The sequence below is a fragment of the Mus musculus genome, chromosome 1 (genome assembly GCF_000001635.26).
Source record: "Mus musculus strain C57BL/6J chromosome 1, GRCm38.p6 C57BL/6J".
NCBI classification, from domain to species: domain Eukaryota; kingdom Metazoa; phylum Chordata; class Mammalia; order Rodentia; family Muridae; genus Mus; species Mus musculus.
Genome location: NC_000067.6, coordinates 86,580,150 through 86,607,207, shown reverse-complemented (window position 1 = coordinate 86,607,207; position 27,058 = coordinate 86,580,150). Strand labels below are relative to the sequence as shown.

Below are 27,058 nucleotides of genomic sequence, written 5' to 3'. Positions count from 1 at the left end.
TCCAGGACAGCTGGGGTTACACAGAGAAACCCTCCCTGCCTTGGAAAAAATTAAATTAAATTAAAAAATAAATTGCATTTCAAAATTACCTTGCCAGTTGGGAAAAAGATGAACAGTAACTTGCTCACAGTGTGTTCCTGTCTGGGGTCTAGAGAGAGTAGTGGGAATATCTATGAGGCTGGGAGGTGTTCTACACTCTTAGGGTTTTTTTTTTTTTTTTTTTTTTTTTGAGAAGAACTTGTTTACCAAAACTTACCCAAAACGTATCCCATTAGAAAGATCAATACCCACAAAGACCTAGTAGTGAGATCAATGTGGGCATGGGCTTCATCCCAGAGATGCCTCCCAAGACCTCATTAATGAACTTCAGTGAGGATATGGAATGCAGGGAGGGAGTGCCACATTTATTTAATAACAGAGCCCCTCTTCCACAGAGCATGTGATTAGGGAGTGATCAAACACATTTTGGGAATCAAACTTAACCTACAGTTAGGTATAGTGCTATCTGGGCATATGGACCAGCAAATAAGGAACACAGGAATACTTTAACACTGGATCAACCCACTTTTTAACCATGCCACTAAAATAGCATCACATTTCTCTGAACAACCCAAATTACTGCCCTCCAAACCCACCAGCTGTACAACCCCATACTCCACAGTCGCATATGTCAAATCTACACTTTTCTTTTTTCTTTTTTTTTTTTTCCTAAAATGTACTTTTTAAAACTTAATTAGGTTTAAATCAGTACAGGGTCTCCATCTCCCCTTAGGAAACAAAATACACACACACATACACACACACACCCCTCCATACCCCCAAGCCCTCCACACATACACATACCCTATCCCACCCCCATATAATCCTCCACACCTACACACACACCCTCCAACCAAGTGAGACATCCCCGGCGATTGGACTATAACAAATATTGACACAAAAGGAGAAAAAAGCATGTTGAAATGTATTAGAATCAACCTGTACAAAAAAAAAAAATTAAAATATAACCTGAAACTGTTCAAGTTCAGAAAGTCTAGTCAAGTCCTTTTCTCTGGCCAGGAGTGGAGTATGATGTCATCAGAGGGCTCTGGGTCGCCAGACAAGGAGGGAGAAAGAAGCAGCAATGGTCCTTCACCAGTCTGAGGGGCTTGGGCACCACCACTCCTACCCCAGGGGCAGCCAGGAGGCATGAAAGATCTTGGGAGAGCAATTGTTGGCAGACAATCCCAGTGGGTAGCTGGGTCGAAATGCCAAATCAAGGCTGTGCAGTCAGAGACAGCAGCAAGAGTAGCCAGCAGAGGACACCAAGCTAGGAGAAACACCTTCTGCTGCCCCCAGACCCAAGCACCCTCCACTGGTGTCAGACACCAGGGGTTAGTCAGCCCAGTGCCCCAACTTGATGAGAGATCCTGGCTGGGCTTAAGAGGCTGAAAACCCAAAGGTTTAGTAAACATAGCCCAGCACCACATCCCTCCATGGCCTCAACTGGCACTGCCAACAGGGGTAAGGCAGGAGAGGGGACATGTGGCTACCTGGCTAGAGACACTTGCACCATTGTGGATACTGTGGTACATGGGGCTGGAGAAGCAAGGCCCCCTCTTCACTCAGAGAGGAGCCACCTCCACAGTCATCCCTTGGGGCTGGGTAAACTGCCTCCAGCTTAGGACCAGCCTGACAAAATGACAGAGAGCAAAGAACAACTGGGAGGGAGGTAGCCCATCACAGAGACAAGGACCCCTGCAGGGAAGCCGGGCAGTGCTGGACCCTGTTACGATGGCATCCATTGAGCCCCTGAGTCTGAAGGGAACAACTAGGGAAGGAGGCAAGGGAGGAGCAATCATTTTCCGCAATGGTACCAATGGATGGGGAGGTACTGGTGAGGGGTGGGCAGATCTGGAACTCACTGCAGTTAGAGAGGGACGGAAATAGGCCCTGGGTGTCCCCTCCCGACCTGACCCAGGCCTGCTGAGTGCCAGCTGCCCCAGCCGGCCCTAGTGGCGGCTGGAGACCAGACCTTTCACTTTGGACATCTTCTTAGTGGGTTGCCTCTGCTCAGTATGGGGGGGACACTCCCGTTCAGCCAGCTGCTGCTCCATTTCCTGAGCTGAGGAGGATGCTGTTGCTTTGAGTGTCTTCTTAATGTTGCTAACCTGGAGGGAGAAACAAAACTTGTGTTCATCCCTGAAACTCACTGAGTCCTGTTCTAAGTATAAGGACCACCCAGAGAAGCGGCCCAAATCCTCTGCAACAAAATCTGAAATCATATTCAAAAACCTAGAGGAAGACAAAGCAGGCTGCTCATGGATAAATGGAAATGAGTTCACCAAAGCATGGAACTAGGAGCTGGAAAAATGGCTCCAGAGGCCAGAGGAGAGCATTGGTTCCCTGGAGCTTCAGTTATAGATAGTTATGAGCCACCCAGGGTGCCGTGAACTGAGTCTGAGTCCTCTGGAAGAGCAGTGAGCTCTCTTGCCTGCTGATGAGCCATCTCCCCAGCCATGTGTTTATAGTCTAAGTAGTGTGTTGGTACTAGTTTAAACAGCCTACTATTTACCACTGCATGCTGTGGAAGCATCTTTAATTGTGTGGGATCTGCTCTTTGAGAGAGATTTCCAGATCAAAATGATGCATATTTTATACTAAATCAGTATCATTACGTAGACTGACCATCCAGTATCTTAAATGACTTGAACCTGCAATGTTTCAGTGTTTTTCAGGATTTTGTGATAGATTTGGGGATAGATTTTACTGGTGTTCAAAAGTTTCTTCAGATTAGAACTGAAGAGACAGGTCAGTTAAGAGTACATTTTCAGCTGGGAGAGGTGGCACACGCCTTTAATCCCAGCACTCGGTAGGCAGAGGCAGGCGGATTTCTGAGTTTGAGGCCAGCCTGGTCTACAGAGTGAGTTTCAGGACAGCCAGAGCTACACAGAGAAACCCTGTCTCGAAAAAACTCAAAAAAAAAAAAAAAGAGTACATTTTGATCTTGCAGAGGAACCCAGTTCAGTTCCCAGCACCCACATCTGGCAACTCACAACTTCCCATAGTTGGAAGGGATCTGACATCCTCTTCTGGACTCCTCAGGCACCCAAATACATATGGCATAGATTCATACAGACATACAATATACACATAAATAAAGAAAGCCAGGCATGCCTTTAATTCCAGTACTTGGAAGGCAGAGGCTGGTGGATCTCTGAGTCTGAGGCCAGTCTAGGCTGCAGATCAAGTTCAAGGACACCCAACACAACAGAAAAACCCTGTCTGGAAAAAACAAAAGTAAAAAAAAGTTTAAAAAAAAAATCTCTTTTTTAAATGTCTTTGACCAGCCATAGTGGCACATACTTTTTATCCTAATACTGGGAGACAGGGGCAGGAAGCTCTCTGTGAGTTCAAGGCCAGCCTGGTCTACACAGTGAGTTCCAGGCTAGCCAGAACAACATAGTGAGACCATACTTCATAAATAAATAAATAGCCTTTTAATAAAAACCAGAACTCTGCTTTTTAAAAAAATCATCTGCCGGGCGTGGTGGTGCACGCCTTTAATCCCAGCACTTGGGAGGCAGAGGCAGGAGGATTTCTGAGTTCGAGGCCAGCCTGGTCTACAAAGTGAGTTCCAGGACAGCCAAGGCTGTACAGAGAAACCCTGACTTGAAAAACAAAAACAAAACAAAACAAAACAAAACAAAACAAAACAAAACAAAAAAACAAAGCAAAAATCATCTAGTAGGCTAAGCAAATAGCACAGCCAGCAAAGTGGTTACCACGCAAGCACAAGGACTCGAATTTGATCTTCATCCACAATGCCAAGCATGGAACACACTTCTACTCCCAGTGTTTAGTGACACACAGGCAGCTCCCTGGGCTTCACTGACCAGCCTACTCGGAGAGGTCCAGGCCAATGAGAGACCCAGTTTCAAAAAACGTAGAGTCTGCAAGGAATGATACCTGAGGCAGCTCTCTGGCATCTATGAGCCTACAGACCTATGCACCTGGACACAAAATACACACACACTGAGGGCGGCAGACAACAGACAGAAAGACAGACAATGACAACTAGTGCTTTGCCAGGCAGTACAGGATTGAGGGTGGATACATCCAGGACTCAGGCTGCCCACCCAAACCAGTCAAACCTACTTTAGCCTCAAAGATTTGAAGGTATCTAGTGCCCCTCTCCCCCCCCCCAATTTGATAACAAGTACTCCCACAAATGTATCTTCACATAAATCTGACCAGGGTCCTTCTGACTTCCTTCCTCAGAGGACTGGCTTATAGACCATCTCTGCCCCACCTCCTTCACCCAAATAAGCTAGGGTTTGTAGAGCTTTTCAAAGCACAGGGCCCAGGAGCATTCCAGTGGGCTACACCTGTTCACAAAACTGTAACCTGACAATGTTCGAGACCCTAAAGACGAGCGAGAAACAAGAGCTCCCCGGCGCAGAAAGGTGCCTTTGGGGAAGAGACAGGGAAGAAGACAGGGCAGGTGTGGGAGACAAACAGGTAAGATAGTCCCAGAACTCCAGAGGCTGAGTGAGGGTGGAGGGTAGAAAGCCTTGAAGCCTGCCTGGGCCCGGGCTGATTTTTGAAAAGTAAGCAAAAGCAAAGAAAGCAAACAGAAGCCAAGACCACAGGAAATGCTACAGAGACGTGAGAGATGATGAGAACTGCTCTCTAAGAGGTACCCAGGAGACACAGTTTTAACACACTGTAACAACTCCTGAGGGATTTTCTACACACACACACACACACACACACACACACACAGACACACACACAAACACACAAAACCAAACCACTTACTCTTGTTCTATTACCTAAGTTGGGTGGAACACAGCCTATTTTGTGAACATGTAACAACAGCTAGATATTAATATCCCACAAAACACCAGACATAGGCACATTCAAATATAAAGAAAAATAGATTCCAAAAGCAAATGCAATGAAAGGGGCTTTGTGGTGCTGCAAGCCATCGTTCCTTTCCCTCCAGAGTAGCTGCTCGGAGACACTGCAAAGCCCGGGAATGCTACTGTTGCATTATGTCTCCCCAGGTACACTGAATATACTTAATAATGGTTTTTGATAAAAGGCTAATACAAGAGAATTCTCAGGCAGTTTGTCATAGGGCTGACTGAACTCAGAGGGGGGCTTTGGAAGGCACAACTCTCCAGAAAATTGTTGTTCTAAAGACTTGGAAGGAAAACATCTAGTTTCTCCCCTCTGGGAACAACAATGTAGTTTAAAGACAAATGGGGAAAAAATGTATCTCACCTATTCAATTGAGAAAATGGTTATAATGTGGGCCAAGCGTAACAGAAGAAGAACACAGGAGCATATGACATAATTACCTCTGTAGAGATGTGCTGTGTTCAGGTGAGCATACAGTAAGCCCTCAAGTATGGCTCAGCCAGATGAGCTCATGGTTCCAGGCAATGAACAAAGCCCTGAGTCCTGCCCTCACTGTTCACATCAGTCTGTCTAACTTCTAGAAGGCCAGTAGGTAATGTATTATTTTAACTGGTATGGCAGAGGTAACCTGGCCTCTTCCTCACATTTATTTCAAAGTTTAGTAGTTTTTGATATTTTATTCATGTGCATGTGCGTGTGCATGAATGTACATCTGTGTACATGTGCATGTAAGAGCCCATGGAGGCCAGAAGGCGGCACTGCAGACCCAGAACTAGAGTTTTGGGTGGTTGTGAGCTGCTGTGTGAGTGGTGAGAGCCAAACCTAAGTCCTCGGTAAAAGCAGTAAGTCCACGTAACCACTTAGCCATCTCTCACACAGCACAACATTTCTTCTCCTCAGTAGCTGCAACATCATATGTACAGTGCAGATGTATGCATTCTACACTCTAAACCTGCTCACTCCCTGCTAACTCCCTATATCCCAGTACTAAGCCCAAGGCGTGTTTACTGGCTATTTGTTATACTCACACCAAAGTAATGACAACATGAAGGCACTGCAAACTAATTCCTAGGCACACCCCAAGGAAAGGAAAAAATGCCCTGGTTTTCTTTACCTCGGCTTCCACCTGCTGCTGAGTCCGGTGGTGGTTCTCTTTGTACTGGTTGGCTCTCAGAACCTGCTGCTCAATGCCCAAGAGAACTGCCTCACAGCCGTCACACCTGCAATGGGAAAAGCCAGCCCTGAGCTGCAGTGAAGCCCAGGCAGTCTCCTCCCTCCAAACCCTTCCAGCACTTTACAGGACTTTCTTTAGCAGGGGGCTGCCAGGTGGTTGTGTTGGTCCCCTCCCTCCTTCCCAACAAGGTCATCTAAATATGTAACACAGGCCAAGGGCACAGCGGAGGCTTTTGGGCAGCTTCTTGGACTACAGCTCTAATTTCCAGTCCTCGCAGCCCATAAGAAACAGTTTTATAGACTAAGACTGAAAGAGGGACAAAGTACAAGTGACACTGACTGATCCCTTTCTACAAAAGAAAAAAAAATAAATGTTGTATTTTAGAGATTGCCTTTTTCCTTAGAATTTGAAGTTATTTCCTAGTTAACAATCACTTCTCCCTTCTCACTTGGTAACACATGCCTTTAATCTCAGCATTCAGGAAGCAGAGGCAGAAGCAGGCAGACCTCTGATTTTACGGTTAGCCTGGTTGATACCAGCCAGGTCTACAAAATGAGATCTTGTCTTATAAAATAAAAAACGTTTTGAAAAGCAATATAATGAAAATTCACATACTGTTTACTACTATGCAAAATGTCCAACATTCTGCCATGTTTTTACCTTCTCAGGACAATAATTCTATTTCCAGCCCACCTGTAACATATAAATAGGAGCTCTGAGAATCTCTTCTGGTGGCTGAAGAGATGACTCAGTGGTTAGGACAATTGCTGCTCTTACACAGGATCAAAGTTCAGTTTCCAACACCCACACACTAGCTCATGATCATGCACAACTCCGGTTCCAGGGAATCTGACGCCCTCTTCTGACCTCTATGTACTAGATAAACACACAGTGCACTTCTATACATGTAAGCAAGATGCCTATTTTATATATATAATAAAATTAAAACATCTGGGTGTGGTGGCACTTGGGAGGCAGTCAGACAAATCTGACTTTAAGGCAAACCTGGAATGCATAGTTATAGTTAGTTCCAGGCAAGCCTGGGCTAGAGAACAAGGCCTGTTTTGATAAAACAAAAACAAAAGCAAGTTTCCCTATCTCTCAGCACAAAGCTGCCCACTCTGCCTAGTGACATACAACATGCCACACGCCTATGTGGGGACAATCTCTCCACTCTCAATAATGCTCTCTTCCTCAAAACTTCCTCACACTTCCCAAAAATGCTCTGGTTTCATAATCTCCAAATCACTTAAATAAATAGCTCATAACAAATATAAATCGTGTAATCACTTTTGCAAGCATCCAATTCTACTAAAATAAGAATATACTCAAAAGTCTCAGTTCTTTTTACTAAATTCCTTTTATTCATTGGAGGGGAGAATAAAGAGATACATTCTCCAACTCACAATCCTTCTGCCTTGGCATCCTAAGTGCTAGGATTGGGGTTACAGGAATGTACCACCACACCCAGCTGCCTTGACTGTCAAATATTGTATGCATCGGTGTTCCAGATCACAAAGGCCTATTCACAGTTGTCTTCCCCACAATGCTTCACTAGCACTACTAGCTCAACATGTCACTGGCAAACACTAACTTCCTGCTCTTGGTGTATGTTTATAAGGTGCAGATTTAGTGCTGCACAGTCAGAACGCAGAGACTCTACCTGTAACTCCACATGAATATTTTATAGCCCACTGTTAAACAGCCCAGCTGCATTTAAAATCAATTTTATAAGCCAGGCACCAGGAATCTTTCCAAGCTTCCTAATGCCACACAGCTGTAATCACAAATGCAGTCCCACTCTCTGTTTCAGTGTCCAAAGACCCCAGCTTTGGCTTCCTCAAGCTCACTTCTGAAAGTCACAGTGCTGCAGAGAGAGGCACAAAGGACCTACTAGATTCTCCCTCCATCTCCCAGCCTCACCACTCATGCAAGGTCTTGACAATGTTATTGATATCTTTCTTCCGGATGTCACGGCCAATGCAGAAATCCACTTCCAGGAGCTGATTTCGCTGGTCCAGTTTGCCCTGGATGATGTCAGTGTAGACAGCCTCAATGATAAGGTCTTCTAGTTCCCTGAGATTCCTCATCTCCAGGTCTTTCAGCAGCACAGAGTAGGGGATACACTGTGGATAGGTCATATGACAGTCGGCAAGCATTGAAAAAAATTTCAAGCATTACCCACACAGGTAATAATGGAGACTCTGTTTATACGATGCAGGGCAGTGGTAATCACCAAAATCTGAGATAGTGAGAGATTATTATTACTGTGGAACCTATGGCACTCAACAACATCCTGTAGCACCCAAGGAGGTACCTTTCCAGTTCTCTATGTCCTAGACTTCACCCAGCTCTCAGCTGCCACATCCACACTCTCATGATGCAGAACCCCCCTTCCACAGGAAAGAGAAATAGCTTAGCATGTGCTACACTGCCACCTTCTGGAAGCTTGCAGACTTTGCATAAAATGCTGAATGATTGCAAGCCACAAACACTGACATTGCATAGTTTACCCAGAAGAGGCATGGCAAAACGAAACGGAACACACACAACAACAACAACAACAAAAAACCAATCACAGGTTATTCTGAAGTGTGTGCTTGTTTCTGCAACCAATATCAAATCTCCAACAACAGCCCCGTACCAATGACCAAAAAGAACAGAACAGGGCTGAGAAATGGCTCAGCAGTTAAGAGCACAGACTGCTCTTCCATTAGTCCTGAGTTCAATTCCCAGCAACCACATGGTGGCTCACAACTATCTGTAATGGGATCCAATGCCCTCTTCTGGTGTGTATGAAGACAGCTGCAGTGTACTCATAAAATAAATAAAGTTTGAAAAAAGAAAGAAAAAGGGTTTAAAAAAAGAAGAGCAGAATATCTAATAACCTATATTCTACAATCCCTGAGCTGTTAGTACTAATTTAGAAATAAACCATGTAAGCAAAATCAGACAAGAGGAGATGAGGACAGAGGTGAGCAGAGAGGTGAGCCTCTTTGTTAAAAGGTGAAAGCTATTGGCTGCGGGCTTCTTCCAAATCAGCTGGGCAGAGAACTTCAAGTGCGCCATGGAATCTTACAGGTTAGAGCCTAGTGTTAGCATATGAAAATTAATAAAAACAAAGTGAGCAGATGAGGCAGAAAATGCTATTAACAGCCGGGCAGTGGTGGCCCACGCCTTTAATCCCAGCACTCTGGAGGCAGAGGCAGGCGGATTTCTGAGTTCAAGGCCAGCCTGGTCTACAGAGGGACGACAGCCAGGGCTACAGAGAGAAACCCTGTCTTGAAAAACCAAAAAAAAAAAAAAAAAAAAAAAAAAAAAGTTATTTCCCTAACATGCTAACATGCACAAGCCTGGAGTTCATTTCCCGGTATCATAAACTAAAAGTCCACTCTGCCCAACACAGCACGTCTTTCCTCCTGCATGAGTATGATTACCTGTGCACTAGGAGACTCAGGAAGTTGCTAACTAGCTGAAAGAAGCCTTACTTCTTACAGGTGTGGTGTGACACACCTGTCACCCTCATGTGGGAGGCTGAGGTAGGACAGCCATGACTGTGAGGTTTCAACCTATGCTACAGTCACAGTGAGTAGAGAATAGCCTGTGAATACATAGTGAGTCTATATTACCATAACAAAAACAGTCAAAGAGACACCTGCTATATGAAGATGTAGGAACTTACTCTGTAGACCAGGCTAGCCTCGAATTTATAGGTGTCCACCTGCCTCTGCCTCTCTGCCTCTCTGCCTCTTTCTCTGCCTCTGCCTCTCTGCCTCTCTGCCTCTGCCTCTCTGCCTCTCTCTCTGCCTCTCCGCCTCTCTGCCTCTCTCTGCCTCTCTGCCTCTGCCTCTGCCTCTCTCTCTCTGCCTCTCTCTGCCTCTCTGCCTCTGCCTCTCTCTCTCCGCCTCTCTGCCTCTCTCTGCCTCTCTGCCTCTGCCTCTGCCTCCGAGTGCTGGGATGAAAGGTGTGCGCCACCACCACCCAGGTAAAAAGATTCATCTTTTAAAAGCATTTAAATAGCAGGCCCCTCTTAATATGACAAAGTGCTTTCTCTGCATCAAGTTCCACAGCATGCCAGAACAGAGAGAGACCTGCTCAACCAATCAGTCACTGCTGGGCTTGCTTTTCCAAAACAGAACAGGGAGTGACTGTCCACATGTTTTAATTATCTTTTTATCTGCCAAGTACACGCCAAGCATTTAGGATAAAACTAGCAAGTTCTTCCATTGATGCCAACGGGAGAGCTGAGCTGGGGTTCAGATGAAGACAAGCATGGTTTGCGACAGTACCTTCATTCTTGATGCCAAGCTCACGATGGTAAGATGCTTCAGCTTGTTCTGCTGAGCCACACTCAGTTCTGGCAGGCTCTCCTTGTTGGCTGTTCAGTCCCACCCACCACAAAAATCAAGACACAAAATAAAATTAGGATTTATTTTTAGGATAAACTCATCAACTCCCCCACAAAACCTACTACTAGATGGCTGTCGTGACTGCGCATTTGCTCACTTGCTCACTCAGCAACCCTCCATCAGCAGCCTCTACCTTCTCTGGAAGAGCACGTGCTTCTTCCAGAAAGCAAAGACTCAGGAGTTTAATATCAAAACAAGGCATGAACAAACAAAACACCAGAGCCAACTCTCTTAATGGAATACTGCTGCTGCCCTTGTGAAGCTCAGTTAAGTTCAACATGCCTTCATTGAGCATGGCATGTGCAGTGAACACGTCGTACAGGGAATCTGGGCTTTGACGGGGCTGTACCACACAGCTCCAAGTGCACTCACTATGTGGAGTGACACAACTGAATAACCCCAGACCTGTCATCAGCGTTAGTTTGGTTTAAATAATTGTTTCTAAAGGGGTGACACAGGGTGACACTGGACTCCTCATCCACCTGCTTTAAGCTAGAATTATAGGTGTGACCCACCATGCCCAGCCTCAGTCTTACAATCAGATACTGCAATAGCTATAAATGCAAAGGAACCAGAACAGACAGGCAGAGGACAAGGAAGACAAAAAGAAAAGGCTAAAGGAAGAGAAGAAGAAAAGGGGACAGAAGGACAAAGTGAACAAATTCAATCTCAGTTGGGAGAATCAAAAAACAAAAAAGGTTTCATGGGAGAAGTGTTGGAGACGAACCTTGAGGCTGAGCAGAACTTTTAGTACTGACATTGACGATCAAAGCAGTAGCTGCATATACCAACACAGCCAGATGCTCTCACACGCACACGTGCACACACACGCACACGCACGCGCGCACACACACACACACAAGCGCACGCACACACACACACACGCACGCACACACACGCACGCACACACAGCTCACTCCCAGCCACTCGCCAGACAGATTTCAAATGTCCTCAACCTCGTAACCATAATTCTGGATTCCAAAAACTGAATTTTTCTGTTTGTTTGTTGTTCAAGACAGGGGTTTTTTTGAGTAGCCCTGGCTGTCCTGGAACTCACTCTATAGATCAGAAAGGCCTTGAACTCAGAGGTCCACCTGAGTGTGGTGGCACTTGGCAAGCAGAGTGGGGCAGATCAGAACTTCGGAACTTAAGGCAAACAAGCTAGCGACCTTGTCCCAAAACAAACAAAGCAAGTTTCCCTATCGCTCAGCACAAAGCTGCCCACTCTGCCTAAGGACATACAGCGTGCCAAAAGCCTGTGTGCCACGCCTGCTTCTCCTGGGGTTAAAGGCATGCACCACTTATGCCCAGCTGAGTCCTTTCTCCTAAGCATTGTGTTGAAATGCATCAAGTAGCAACTCCTACCGTGAACTGAGGGTGGTTTTGTTTTTAATCCTACTTGTGAGTATTCACTTGTTTTGTGGAAAAATTATATATATGTTTAACTTCAACTATTGCCTATATCCCATGAGACTTACATAAAAGGTACATATACCACATTACCTTTCTTTAAAAATATTATTTTCAATTCTGTGCGTATGTCTGTGTGTGGGTATCTGCACATGTGTAGAGGTACACTCAGAGGCCAGAAGCATTAGACCCCAGGAACTGGAGTTGTAGATGTCAATACAACTGCCTGATGCTACTGTTCTGGGGCCTGAACTCCAGTCCTTACAAAAGCAGCATGGACTCTTAACTCCAGCCCCATGTTACCTTTTTAAGTCCTCAAAATTCTAAATCCTGGAAATATTTAGCCTAAAGAAAGACTTCTATAATTACTCTTATTTTACGGATAAGAAAACTGAGGTATGCATAATCATTTAATCCACTAAGAGGTACAACTAGTAGAAGCAGAGCTAGCCTCTAATGCAGGCAGTCTCCTCCAGAGTCCCTGCATCGCTGCCTCAGACAGTACAACAAAGAGCAGGGCAAAGAAACGTCACGTACTCGGGTACCCGGAAGTGGAAAACTGTTCACTGTGACAGCAACCCAGAATGTATGAGATAGAAAGAAATGCCAAAGAACAGAGGAGGGAGCCCTGAGGACCAGCCCACTTTTATACTATCAAAGAAGAGAGAGAAGAGAAGAAAAGGAAAATGAAACTAAGACAGACCGAAATAATGAACTAGAAAGAAAGGTAACATTTGGATATGCAAATCCCTCACTCCTGATTCTTGTTTCTGAATATTTACTATATTTGCGCAGGTGTAGACAATGTGAGCTTGAGCACACATGCTGTACTGTGCATGTGGATGTGGAGGTCAGAGAACAACAAAGTCAGGTCTTCTTTTCCACTCTGGGTTCTGGGGACCGAGCAGAGGCAATGCTACTCTCTGCTGACCCACCGTGCTAGCCCACCCCCGATTTCAGATTATCATCTAAAGCCATTCAATGTCCTCATCAGAGGAGCTTCTTGCAGGAGATGGTAATTAACACAGAGAGCCACAACAGGACAATGTACAAAGGAAAGACTTTGGAGCACCCAGCCCTAAAGAGTATGTCTTCATCAAACACCTTCCTTCGGGGTTCAGGGATCTATGCAGAAGAAGAGGTGGAGAGACTTTTAAAGTTTTCGAGACAGGGTTTCTCTGTGGAGTCCTGGCTATCCTAGAACTCACCCTGTAGACCAGGCTGAAACTCAAACTTGGAGATCCGCCTGCCTCTGCCTCCTGAGTGCTGGGACTAAAGGTGTGTACCCCCACCGACAGCAAGGTGGAAAGATTTTAAGAGCCAGAAGTGGTAGGTGACTCCAAGGAAACAGTATCATTCAGATTTAACAGGACGGATGCAGACTGAACTTAAGAGACTATGACAGCACCCACGAAACCTGTACAGGTTCAAACCAGGCAAAATTCAAACATGGAGATGGGAAATAGACACAAGGTTGTGTCCCTAACCAAGAAACTACTTGTAACTGATACCTGCTGGAAAAGGGACAATGAGTTTTCTCCAATGGAGCGTCACTGGCTCTAGTCTATCAACCATCCTCCAGGACAGGCTCCGTGCCCAGGAGAAGCACAGCAACATAGAATGGACTCTCTGGTTTTTGTGAGCATTTTGCTTTGTTTTGGTTTCAGTTTTCACTTTGTTTTTGATTTTCATTGTTTTCTTTTTGAGAAAGAGAAAAAACATGAAGTTAGGTGTGTAGGGAGGTGGGAAGGATCTGGGAGAAGATGAAGGAAAGAAAAGAATATGATTAAAATATACTGTATGAAAAACTAACAAAAAAATAAGAGAGTACAGCTATGGTAGCACATAACTATAAGACGAGAAACTGGAAGGCAGAGATAGGAGGATCCAGAGATTGAAGTCAGCCTAAGGCAACACAGCAAGACTCTGACTTAAAAATAAATAAATTTGGAAAATATGGATTGGAAATATTTTCTGGCCTGGAAAAGGCAACGTATGAATTGCATACTCATCTAATTACATCTATATCACACAAAACATGAGCATCAGGGAAAAATAGCTAGTGTCAAGTCTAACAATAACAACATGGTCTATGTTCCATTCTTTTCCAATTTTCTTCAACATGGCAATCTTATTTAGGTAACACTCAAGTTGGGCATTGTGGGTCATCCTTATAATCTCAGCACTCAAAAGAATGAAGCAGGAAGTTTTGACTTCAAGACAAGCCTGTTCTATACATAACCTGGTCAACAAAGCAAAGCAAAACAATAAAAAAAGAAAAGTGTGTGCGCGTGTGCACTCACTCGCATAACATGCTGTGCATTGCAGAGCTCAGGGTACACCCTGCAGGAGTCAGTCCTCTCTCTACACCATGTGGGTCCCAGGGATTGAACTCAAGCTGTCAAGAGAGGCTTCATTCCTTACCTGCTGAGGCATCTCACCACCACCCCTCAAAAACATAAAAATTCTGATAACATTTAAAACACTGAACTGACAGGTGTGGTGAAGCATGCCTTTATTTCCAGCACTTAGGAGGCAGAGGTATGTGAATTCAAAGCCAGCCTGTTTTGTATACTGAGTTCCATGCTAGCCAGGGCTATATATATAGTAAAACCTGTCTCAATTAAAAAAAAAAAAAAATCACATTACTTTGCTAGTTGAATGCTCTACAAACACTAGTTCTCAAGGCACTAATCTGGGAACTAAACAAGGGCTCTGTTCATAGATGCACACACACACACTCCCCATCTTACACCTAGGAAGTTAAACAGTTATCAGGGAAATCCTTTTATAAAGTTGCCTTCAGAGCACAGAAGATGGAGATATAGTCAAGTCAACACCCTGCTACCCTGCCCACACTCGCATTATAACCCAAATCTCGACCACCCTAGAAACAGCTCCAACAGTTAAGACAAGCCTTCTAAAGGGTCTCAGCCAACTCACCTATGTAATCCGGGTATGTACCATAGGCAAACAGGTTCAGCAACTGCAAATACGCAGCATTAGCTCCTTCTGCAAGCTGAGGAAAGAAAGGTTCAGTTCACCACACAACAAATTTCCACCAACCATGACAATATTCTAATGGAGGACACATGACCAAATGCCAAACATGTCATGGCCATTTGTTCTGTACTACTTGATTGGTAGTCTCTAAGGTCCTTTCCAACTCTGATTCTTGGATAAAAACTAAACAAGATTACTTAAGTTCAAAAGTGAATCTTCCTTCCTCAGAAAGACATTTTGCACAACATATAAGATGCTCAAGTAGTTTCCTCCTTCCCTCCCTCCCTGCCCCTTTGCTTGAGTTTACTCCACCGCAAAGATCTATGCACAGGAGGCAGTTTGCCGAGTTTTCCTCAGATCTCCCCTCCTTAGAACAAATCCTGATGGCTGGGAGACTCTGCCTAGCCTGCACTTGCAGCTAGGTTCAGTGCCAGCACTGCATAAACTGGGCATGGTGGCTCATGCCTGTAATTCCTCAGGTGAATACAAGAGGATCAAGAGTTCAAAATCATATTTGTTTTATTGTTGCAGGATGTGTATATGATGTGAATGTGTGCTCATATATGCATTGCACATGTGTAAAGTCAGACAACTTTGTGAAGTCCATTTTCTTTTCTTTTTTTTTTTTCCAAGACAGGGTTTCTCTGTGTAGCCCTGGCTGTCCTGGAACTTACTTTGTAGACCAGGCTGGCCTCAAACTCAGAAATCCGCCTGCCTCTGCCTCCCAAGTGCTGGGATTAAAGGCGTGCGCCACCACGCCCAGCATGAAGTCCATTTTCTTCTCCCACCTTTATGAAGGTTCTCAGAAGATCAAACTCTGGTCATCAAGCTTATACGGCACCTTTAGCCACTAAGGCATCTTGCCAGCCCCAAACTTAATATATATTGGCACCTACTATCAATCACATCTGAGCAAACTGTATGGCTAGTTCCAAGTTTTGATACTATATATGAATTATAAACACTGGAAATATTAGCACAATGTAAGGTGTGACAGAAAAGCTATACTGTAACAGAATTATCAGCCTGAGCCAAATAAAAATGTCCATTAAATTACTTCTTTGAAGCTGGGTGGTAGTGGTGTATGCCTTTAATCCCAGCACTTGGAAGGTAGAGGCAGGCGGATTTCTGAGTTCGAGGCCAGCCTGGTCTACAAAGTAAGTTCCAGGACAGCCAGGGCTGTACAACCCTGTCTCAAAAACAAAAACAAAACATTGCTTCTTTGATGCTGATGGCAAAAGACATCAACAGGAAAAATGCAAAGAACAACTGAGTCACGTTACACAGGCCAGTAATCCGAAGGGAATCACTAGCTCAAGTCTAGTCTGAGCTACAGAAGAAGCACAAAGCCAGCTTGGGAAACTTAGAAAGACCCTGTCTCAAAATAAAAGTAAAAAGAGGGCTTGGACATAGTTCAGCAGCATAGCACCTGCTTAGCATGCAGAAGACTGTGGGTTCAATCCTCAGTAACTCATACACACAGCATATCATCCAACTTACCAAACTCCATAAAGCAAGACAGGAACAACACTGTTCAATTTTAGCTATCTTTAAAAAAAAGTTCCAATAATTGCATCCATAATTTCAGAACAGTGAAAAGCCATTAGCTTATTCCTGACTCAAAACAGGAAATCCATAAACCGTACACAGATAAAGGTGATTTGCTAAGCACCAGTAAGTACCAATGTGAGTGTGTTAGCATCCTCAAGCTTCCCTCTCAAGTTATCAACTTCCTCAAGTCCCAGGATCAGAGTGAAAGAGATTCAGTAAAGACCACTGAATCCAGCCCCTACTTTTCACACAGATAACTACAGAGTTAGCTGGAGTAGAACATTTTCTCTAGGGCAAACACTCCAAGAGTTCTTTGGCTGCCTAAGTCAATAAGGTCTTGCCAGCTTGCTTTTTCCTCTTAGCCAATTTTCAACAAGCACAAAAACAATTACTTGGCATGATCATTCAGGTTTTTCTCGAACCTGAAGAAACACTGATCATCTTTTCTGCTGGAAAATGAGCCTAACCCAAACAGTGGCACACTCCTATAATCCCAGCAGATGGTAGATGGCAGCAGGAGGAACAGTATCAAGGCCAACCTAGGAAACATGAGACTCAATCCCCCCAAAAATAAGCCTAATTCACGAATCTTCAGCCATGTGTGAGGTGGTCATAAGCACTCTAGATTCCCAATCAAGAGAAATAAGTAGACATACATACTGAACCAAATAGCCTGGACCCACAGCTCAGGTTAAAATTGGCTCTGAGATTGCTGATGGCAATCGTGTCATTGTGGCCATGAAGTTAAACTACCTAACAGATGCCAACCACATCCTATATGCAGACCACCACCACCAAGAACACCAGGGCCACCCTCAGCAGCATCCTACAAATGATTAACAAGAAGTACCTGGGCCTAGATCAGTAGACAGTGGTGAAGCACACAGCCAGTGCCATCCTACATAGGCAGAAGCCTGAGGTGGCAAAGGGAAGAGAGCCTGCCCCACCAACACACGGAATCACCTGAGAACTCCCTTCAGTGCTTACATATGCCTGCAATTTTCTCAAAGCAAAGAAAACTCAAGCATCTAAAGTGACAAGTGGAGGTTGAGAAGCATAAATTGCTTTGCATCTCTTTGTTCCACCTGGCTACTAATATACAATGACGAAAAACTCTGACTGTAACAATCAAACACTTAGAATATTACTTTATGTCAAGATTGGACTTTCCTACTATCTTTCAGATAGCTAACAACTCAATCTAATTGATCCAAGTTCAAGGGGAACACTGACTAAAAGAACTCTAAGACATTATCCTTGATCTCCACCCCTGGCCCACCAATCCCCATCTTTCCACTAACAGGATACCAAACAAATCTACAAGACTTCAGTGTTGAAATTCGCTGGAAACCTGGAGAATCAAAAAAAGCATAGCATAGAGGAGATAGAGAAACTGTCTGAAAACTATTCTTACCTCCTGAACATTGGCCAACTCCAGCAGTTCTCCAAAAACATAAACTCCAGGAGCCTCTAGCACCTGGCTTATGAGAGTGGTGAGGGCTGAGCCACTGGTACCTTTGGCTAATAAAATGAACTGCTCCAAGAGGTTACTTGAGGGTTTCTGTTCACCTGCCATTCTCTGGTCTTGAGATCTGTCCAAAAGGAAAATGGGTCAGTCATCCACTACCTTCTCCTTTCCAAAGTGTGAATTTAAGCTGGTTTAGACACAAGGATACTCTAACTTCAAAATCTCCACAAAAACAACTCCTGAATTGAGATACAATAGCCACTTTGTGAGATGAACAGAATTCAGCCTGGAGTTAAAGATATTCTGTCCTCAATTCTAAAGTACACTTCCCTATCTGTTACCTCAGTAGTATTACCTTTTAAGTCCATAAAGCTGACCAGGACACAAAGGAGTTTATTTATGAATATTGTGTATCTACCTCACTTGCAGGTTTGGGCTAAGAGACAAAGAATGCTACCCATGCACAGAGGCAAATTTTGTGTCATTAGAATCCCACCTGCAGGCAGGCACACGTCAGAAACAGAGTGAAGGCAAGAGCCACACTTCATTTAATCAAAAACTCCACAATGTGATGCTTAGCATATCATACAAGGCACTAGGTTGTAATGTGCCCAGTAATGAAATAAAGCATCATTTAAGCAAAGACTATGGGAAAACTATTTACAAACTTAAGCAGTGACAATTCAAATCTAGAAAATACATTCTGTTTAAGTAGGGAAATACATCTTTGACCTCCTGATGATTCAGACATTTTAACAAACATGACTCCAGAATTTGTACAAAATCTTTGTAACAGGATATAAGGAAAACAGTGCAGATATTGTTTTATAATTAATTTATTTTCTCTATGAGAGCATTTTGACTGCATGTATGAGGGGTGAACATGTGGCCTAAGGAAGCCAGAGAGGGCATCAGATCCCCAGAGACTGGAGTTACAGATGCTTGGAGCCATCATGTGGGTGCCCATGCTCTTAACTGAAGAACCATCTCTCCAATGCAGATACTGTACTGTCATCTTGGAGAATGTTAGGTACAGAAGAGTTCCTCAATTGTATAATATGAATAAAAACTGAGTGTGTATGGACTCTAAAGGAATCCCACGTAAGACCTGTCTTCCAGAAATGATACACACTGAAAGAGTGTGACAAAAATGAAAAAGGGGTGTGTCAGTGAATAAAGAAAAAAAAAAAACATGTCAAAACATGTTTGGTGCAAAAGATACTGTTTTCCTGTGGAGTTATGCACAGCCCCTTCAGGATATTAGGAAAAGAAAGTAGATTGCCTCACTTGGGGTTACTTAAGGAGGTCCTGTCAGAAAAAGAAAAAGTGAAGTACTAGAAAACAAAGAGTTCTGGGAGGGGAGAGGGGGGAGGATAAAGCTGAAGAATGGAAGAAGGAGGGAGAGGAAGAGAAGGAAGAGAAGGAGGAGGAGGAGGAGAGGAGGGGGAGTAGAGGGGGAAGAAAAAAGGAGAAAAAGTCAAGTGAGGAGAAGACAGGAGAGAAGATTAAGTTAGAAAAGGAGGAACAAAGCCGGGTCCCCACCCCAAGCAGACACAACTAAAAAGAATAGATGTGACTCTCAGTCAAGATACTAAGCAGAAGTAGGGTGGGAAGGAGATGTGGATGGGATGGGGAGAAGATCTCAACTTCAAGAGCAAAGCAAGTGGGGATTGAGAGTGGATAGAATAAGATGATCAACGTTTTCTCCTGAAATGGGAGGCTCCTCAAGAAGGCGGATAGGGACAGAGTAGAGATGAATTCCCATCTCGAGAGGACGCTATTCTGATGGATCAAAAAGAGTCAAAGAAGACAGCCTCTACCGGAAGGGGCAGACCGAAGGCAGCCACCGCGTGGAATGTGAGGATCGCCAACTAGAGTGGACGTCAGGACTGGCGGTCTTGCTCGTAGCCACCAGCACAGAGTAAGGAGCCTCCAGGCGTCCTGCAACGGGGGCGGGGCGGTGTGGCCATCGGCTTTCTTGGGAACGCCTGCCTGAGCGAAGCTGGAAGTCCAGCCTAGACTAGCACAGCCTGCCCTCGTGCCCTCCCCTACCTGTCCCCGCCGACTCTCTGTTCTCTTCGCCGATGTCTCGGCCTCCCAGAGCCTGCCTGCAGGTTGTCAAGCTTCCATGATCGGCCCGGCGTCCAGCACTTTTCTGTCTCCGCCGACCCGTCACCGGTGCTGTTCCCCCGGAAGCCTCCCACTGCTGCACTCGAGTTCCGCCTACACAATGTTCCCGCTCTGCTTTCGCCACCTCCCACCTAGATTGAGGCTGAGGAAGGAGAAGAGGGTCCCCTCAGGGTTGCAGCTCCGGAAACGGGAGGCAAAGCAAGTAAAACATGAGGCTTGAGGAGAGGAGTGTGCCCTTGGTGATTCTAGGGTCCAAGTAGTAGCCGTCACCATCACTATCCTGGGCCAAAAACCCACCCCTTTGGCTGAACTTTCCCTACAAGTGTGCCCTCAGGCAACAGCGGCTCCCCTGGGGTTCCGAAAAACAATAAGCCTAATGGCAACACTACTTAGTGAACTATTCTATGTGACCGTTGTCCATATTTATTTTGTCAGGTTCTTATAAAACTATGACCTGTATAAAATATTATCATTTTCCGAGTATGCTAACAACTAAGGCTAACAGTCTAAGTCAGTAAATGGCAATGTTGTAATCCAGGCTCTCTGAAGGCAAAGACGATGTTTTTTGTTTTGTTTTGTTTTTCGAGACAGGGTTTCTCTGTATAGCTCTGGCTGTCCTGGAACTCACTTTGTAGACCAGGCTGGCCTCGAACTCAGAAATCCTCCTGCCTCTGACTCCCGAGTGCTGGGATTGAAGGCGTGCAGCACCACGTCCGGCAGATGAAGGGTTTTTTAAGACTATTATAGTACATTGAAATTAATCATTTCTGGCCAGACAGTAGTGGTGCTCACCTTTGAATCCAGCACTCAGGAGGCAGAGACAGACAGATATGAGTTCAAGGCCAGCCTAGTCTGCAGAGTGAGTTCCAGAACAGCCAAGGCTACACAGGGAAACTCTGTCTCAAAAAAAAAAAAAAAAAAACCTAAAAAAAATAAATTTTTAAAAAATAAAATGGAACTAGAAAGATGGTGCAGCAGTTAAGTAGAACACCTGGGTTCAGTTCCCAGCACACACATAGCAGTTTACAACCCTCCATAACTCCAATTCCAAGGTATCAGACATGGTATTCTTCTGACATCCAAGAAAACCAAGCACACATAAGATGCACATACTCACATGCAAGCTTAACATTCATGCACATAAAATTAAATAAATAAATCTAAACTTTTTTTAATCTGTACTGGGGATGGGAGTAGTGGTGTGGTAAAGCTCTTGCCTAGTCAGCCATAGGAAAGGTTCTGGGTTCAATTCCTAACACAGATACAACAAATAGATTAATTTACATATCAAAAGACACAAGTAGGAGATGAAGACCTACCACACCCTTGGAAAAGATATTTGCAAAGTATGTGTCAGAAAAAGGAATCAGTAAGACTACATAAAGAACTGCAAATCAGGGGACTGGAGAGATGATGGCTCAGTGGTTAAGAGCACTGACTATTCTTCCAAAGGTCCTGAGTTCAATTCCCAGCAACTACATGGTGGCTCACAACCATCTGTAATGAAATCCAATGCCCTCTTCTGGTATGTCTGAAGACATTGACAGTGTAGTCACATATATAAAATAAATAAAATTTTTAAAAATAATTACAGCCGGGCGTGGTGGCGCACGCCTTTAATCCCAGCACTCCAGAGGCAGAGGCAGGCGGATTTCTGAGTTCCAGGACAGTCAGGGCTACACAGAGAAACCCTGTCTCAGAAAAACCAAAAAAAAAAATTACAAATCAGTAGGAAGACAAATGCCTAATTTCAAAAAGTAGGCAAAAGCCTTAAAAAGTCACATTGACACAAAGACCATTCAAGGTTAAGGTGGACAGCATCAGAAAAATAGAAATGCATACTTTAACGAAATACCGTGTTTAGCCAGAATGACTAAAATTATAAAGACTTATGATAAATATGCAGGGTTAACAAGAATGAGCAACAACTAGAACTTTCCAACACAGCAGGCAAAAGCCTCAGTTCCATGATCACTTTGAAAAACTAGCACTATCTACTATCACTGACCATGCATATGTTCTACAAGGCTAACAACTCTTTTCCTAAAATCTGCGCAAAGTGTCCACAAAGGAAGCATACAAGAATGCCCAGTTCAGCCGGGCGCACGCCTTTAATCCCAGCACTTGGGAGGCAGAGGCAGGCGGATTTCTGAGTCCGAGGCCAGCTTGGTCTACAGAGTGAGTTCCAGGACAGCCAGGGCTACACAGAGAAACCCTGTCTTTAAAAACCAAAAAAGAAAAAAGAAAGAAAGAAAAAGAGAAAGAGGAAGAATACCCAACCCAATTCATAACATATCTCATAAGATAAAACTCAGATCCCCATCAACTCTCTCAGAGATGAACTGTGACTATACATACAACTTGCCATTGGAAAAAATGCTACAAACACATGTCAGCTATATGCCGCACATACTGCATAATCACGTATAAGTGAAATCCACATACAAATTCAAATACACATAAAATATCCACATAGCCATAAAGCCAGGAAACAAGTTGATTGCCTGCAGATATGCGGATGTATTATGGTGGAAAAGGGCATACGTGGTAGCTGCTGGGAAGGCTCTGCTTCTTGATTTGGGTGATACTTATGGGTGTGTATATCTTCTCTCACCCAATGTATGGCACATCTCATTAACAAAGATAATTCAGGATTAAAAAAAAAAATTAACATGAGGGGAAAATCCTCAACCTCTGAGTAAGAGGTTCTCAGCCTTCCTAACGCAGAGACCCTTTAATACAGTTCCTCATGCCGGGCGTGGTGGCGCACACCTTTAAGCCCAGCACTCGGGAGGCAGAGGCAGGCGGATTTCTGAGTTCGAGGCCAGCCTGGTCTACAGAGTGAGTTCCAGGACAGCCAGGACTACACAGAGAAAAACCCTGTCTCCCCCCCCCCCCAAAAAAAAAACAACAAAAAACCAATTCCTCATGCTGTGGTGACCCCCATCCCTAAAATAATTTTCATTGCTACTTCAGAACTGTAATGTTTCTACTGTATGGATCATAATGTAAACATTTTTGGAGATAGCGGTTTGCCAAAGGGATTTTTGACCCACAGTTTGAGAACCACTGCTTTAAGTTCAAATGTCATTTCCACCATGAAGTTTTGCCAGCTGTTAAAGGCACGTCACCAGAACCTCTAAGGCATTCTCCACTTGATCTTGACTAAAAGGCCAACAAGTAATCCTCTGTGGCATTCTGATATCTTTTCTTTTATGCCACTTGTCAACTCCATCTTGAATCTCCTTATCTCCCTAATCAGTTATGTATCTTCTGAATAACAGTGGCCTATCTTTTACTTAATTCAGTACCCAACCAAAACCAAAAACCAAAACAAGGTTTGTTGAGTTACTTGGAAGAAAAACAAACAAAATGGGTGGGTGATCAAATGGGTGGAGTGGGAACAAGAACAGGAAAGAAGGCCAGAGGAAGGACACAGGCGTCTCCAAGGAAACAGAGGGTTAAACCAACTTTATCTACTTTCTGGGGGAAAAACAATCATTAAATGTCAACTTGAATGTCAAAAAAGCAAATAAAAATAGCAAGACCTATCTAGTCTGAGGATAAAGGACTGTCACACCAGCTCCTTTCAGGAAATCCATGAAATAAATGCTTTCCTATTTTCTGGGTGTTTCAACACTAGTTCAGAAACTGTTCATTAAGGAGAAAAACAATCACATTGCCATGCTTCTAAAAATATTACCTCCCTAGTGTAGTGTAGATACTAGATGACAGGTCAGTAGATGTAAAGCCAGATTTTAACTGTGTCAATTTGCTGTGCTCTCTGGCCAGTCTCTGCCTCACCGGGTCTCTATTTCCTCATATTTAAAAACAAAAGATAAAGAGATTGGATTGGCAAAATCTTTTAAGTCTTCCTGTACTAACATTGAGTATAAACAATCTTTAGCTCACCCAGTCCAAAGCAGAAATATAACATAAACCCTGCAAAACAAGTAAAAATGAACTCCAGACTAATAAACTAACACTATTTGAGGAGGTCATTTTGTTCTGTTATCTCTCGTGGCTTAATATGTGGTTTTGTTGGTGGTTTGCAGTCTTACCATGGTTTGCAGACTCCTGAGTTCCATGTAAACAGAAGTTAACTGTCGGTGGGTTGTCACGTCTCCGGGGTAAAAGAAGACCTTCCTGCTGGGTTTCAAGTAACAGGATTCAGAAACCAACCCCATAGGAGGATTTCAAATATGTGCACACTGCTCGGCACACTGGAACCCAAGTTAAAAAGATGGAGCGCATAGTATGCTGGGACTTGTAGTCCCTGGCCTCTAATGGTGCGCTGGGATCGCCTGTGCTCTCTGGGATGCTGGGAAATGTAGTTTCTGCCACCTTGTACAGTGCAGCCTGCCATAGTCTCAGACCACTAGTGTGCCCGGCAACAAGAGCAGGCATCTCAAACGCCTCTGAAGATTTCAAGCCATCGCTCCTCTGGGACAAACTCTAGGCAACAACACGAAAGAAAATTCTGTCCTCCGGGACTCTCCAAGAGGGCCTTTCCCACTGACGCTCTCCGTCCCCGAGCGAAGCCGCTGAGCGTTGCTATTGGCTACTCAAGATGCCAATCGCCAAGGCTGGCTTGTCATTGGTTTCAAGGCGGGAGCTCCACGACTAGAGGGAAGGAGAAGGGATCAGGAGCGGGAGCTGAGGGGAGGGAGAGGCCGGTTCGGGTCTGGCCGCCACCGCTGTTCACCTGAGGTGTCCGGCCGGGCTGCGGCTGTCCTCGGTTCCTGGGTACCGTCTGCGAGGCCCCGCGGAGCCAGCGTGGGAGGGCCGCGGGCGGCAGGCGCCGCATCATGTCAGCCAAGGACGAGCGGGCCAGGGATATCCTGAGAGGCTTCAAACTGTATCCGCCCGGGAGCAGGGGCGGGGCTGGGAGGAGGCCGTGGCTCTAAGGAGCCAGGCTTTGGCAGGGGCGTCAGGTGGGCACCGGGGAAGAAGGGCTACGAGAAGGGGCAGGAAAGGAACTGTGTGCCGGGCCCCCGGGAGGGACCGCGAACGGGAGGCAGGCACAGGGGCACCCTGAGGGAGAAAGGGGACGTTGATGGAGCCTGGGGGGGGGGGGGGGCGGGGGGGAGGATGGAGGTGGAGGAGCCCCGGGACCTGGCTACTGCGAGAAGAGTTCCCATTTGAAATTAGGGTCCTGAAGGCCGGGAGGCCAGAAGGGGGCTGCAGTCCCCACGCAGAGGCTGAGGGAGTGCAGCAAGCTGGCCTCCTAGCCTGCCTAGGAGCGACTTTGGCGGGAAGCCCAGGGTGGGAGCAGGAGAAAGTGACTCCAAGCAAGTGACCTTGTATGTGGGGGATAATGTACCCCATCCCACCCCACCACACACACATCCGTCTTGTTTTCACAACTTTTCTTCCTCACTTGTGGCTTCTTATAGGGCTGGAGTAGTGGAGAGGTGGGGAAAGAGAAATTAAAGACGGACCCCATCTTAACACTTTGTTGGCCTTTGGAGCATTAACATCTCAAGTTCTCTTTCCAGCGAGATGAGAAATAGGAGGTGTGTGAGATGCATGAGGTACTTTGGTTTTGAACCGACTCCCGGCAAAATTATCTTTGGCATTGCTGAGGTTAACGCTTTATTATGGTGAAGCTGTTCACAATTACTTGATTGTGTTGAGGACACCATATGATATCAGAATTCGTTGTTTCGGTGGACTTGGTGTTGAATGCCTGTGATCCCAGTACTTGGGAGATGGAAGCAGGGGGATCCAGAATTCAGGTCATCCTCAGAGTTTCATAGAGTTCAAGACCAGCCTTAGTTATAGGAGACCCTGCTTCAAAAAGGAAGAAAGTGAGAAGCCAGAGGAGGAAAAGAAACCATTGCTTCAGGCCTGTTGTAGCTACACTGTGACTTTTGCAACCTCTTTATATAGAGAGAGAAAACTTCGAAGCGTTTGTTTTATTTTGGAGACAGGGTCATACAGTGTAGCTCTGGCTGACCCAGAACTTGATGTGTAGACCAGGCTGTCTACCTGTCTCTGCCTCCTGAGTGCTGGAACTGTTAGAACTCAGGGTGTGGCCAGCACCTTCAGCTAGAAGCTGTGTGTTTTGATGGACTATTTGTCACCATAAAATGCAGATGAAATATATTCCAGTTTTACATTCTGTTGACCTTAATCTCTGCTGTACAATATGGAATATTCCTAAGTGCCTCCCTTTGTGGGATGTAACCATCATTTACCCAGCTCCTGCCTCTGGAGGTTTAGGCTTCCCTAAACTGGTTCTCTGAACAACCTGTTGCATTGTCTCAAGACCTGTTTCACATCTTCCAATATCTAATTGCTTGGCTATGGTTAGAAACTAAGGTGAACGTAAATTCTAGAATTCATACAAGGCATGATTAAATCATGGTTATAACCCCAGCACTTGGTGACTGAAGCAAGAGATTGTCATGTGTTCAAGACCAATCTAGGCTGACTCCAAAAAAAGAATGAATCAAAAACAACACCACAAGAACCACGTACCACTGTGTGAACAGTGGTGAACGGATAGACTGGAAGCATAAACGGGGTCATGGGTTTCTGTGGCCCCAAGGGGAAAAACCAACCCAGGAAGTTTTGGGTGCAAAAGGAAAACCCTTCAAGTAAAAACTATACCGAGGTTTTGTGGGGTTTGTTTTTGAGTGTGAGCAAGTAGGGTGCGTTGAGAAGTGAAGAAACAGCTCTCTGCAACTGGCAGGGATTGGAAAGTGAGTCGCCCTGCTGTGCTTTGTAAACACAGAAGGCTGTATCTCCTTACACACTGACATTCAGGATAAACCCTCAGTGGCTTTCCATAGTGAAGTTTAGTAACAGACTCTTCTGTAGTTCCCTGTCTGCTTGGGATAAACGAATATAGCAGGAAACTGTGGATTTTGTCACTTTTACTCTTGACATGAACCTGTTGAGATAAAGGCTAATGGACAAATATAGAAAACACTATAAAGCTAGATGTGGTGGCACACACCTTTAGTCCCAGCACTCAGGAAGCAGAGGCAGATGGATCTCTGT

General features: G+C 44.9%; 2 protein-coding genes across 8 annotated transcripts in view; one reads left to right on the top strand and one right to left on the bottom strand.

Moving 5' to 3' along the window:
- Positions 1 to 379: 379 nt before the first annotated feature.
- On the bottom strand, positions 380 to 24,562 carry Cops7b (COP9 signalosome subunit 7B). Of its 5 annotated transcripts, NM_172974.3 has the most exons (8): positions 24,112 to 24,287; positions 19,973 to 20,192; positions 17,867 to 18,044; positions 14,842 to 14,917; positions 10,369 to 10,457; positions 8,003 to 8,205; positions 6,020 to 6,125; positions 380 to 2,150 (listed from the first exon to the last, which is right to left on the bottom strand). In NM_172974.3, the coding sequence occupies exons 3-8, from the start codon at positions 18,026 to 18,028 to the stop codon at positions 1,992 to 1,994; spliced, it is 795 nt and encodes a 264-aa protein (NP_766562.1). In that variant the 5' UTR covers positions 18,029 to 18,044; positions 19,973 to 20,192; positions 24,112 to 24,287; the 3' UTR covers positions 380 to 1,991. The 5 variants fall into 5 exon arrangements, with proteins under 5 accessions (NP_766562.1, NP_001347817.1, NP_001347816.1 ...); NM_001360888.1 differs by lacking the exon at positions 10,369 to 10,457; NM_001360887.1 differs by lacking the exon at positions 19,973 to 20,192.
- The window catches only part of Pde6d (phosphodiesterase 6D, cGMP-specific, rod, delta), a 39,774-nt gene continuing 37,138 nt past the window's right edge, over positions 24,423 to 27,058 (top strand). For all 3 annotated transcript variants that reach the window (NM_001360816.1, NM_008801.3, NM_001360817.1), the window contains exon 1: positions 24,423 to 24,908. In NM_001360816.1, the coding sequence (NP_001347745.1) occupies positions 24,859 to 24,908 (50 nt within the window). In that variant the 5' untranslated portion in view covers positions 24,423 to 24,858. The remainder of the gene's footprint in view (positions 24,909 to 27,058) is intronic.

Excerpts from the sequence above, each read along its gene's own strand:
- Cops7b (NM_172974.3), bottom strand. The coding sequence starts at position 18,028 with ATGGCAGGTGAACAGAAACCCTCAAGTAACCTCTTGGAGCAGTTCATT. Across the intron at positions 6,126-8,002 it reads GTCAAGACCTTGCATGAGTG|GTGTGACGGCTGTGAGGCAG; the intron begins GTGAGGCTGGGA and ends TTCCCATTGCAG. Across the intron at positions 2,151-6,019 it reads AGCAGCAGGTGGAAGCCGAG|GTTAGCAACATTAAGAAGAC; the intron begins GTAAAGAAAACC and ends TTCTCCCTCCAG.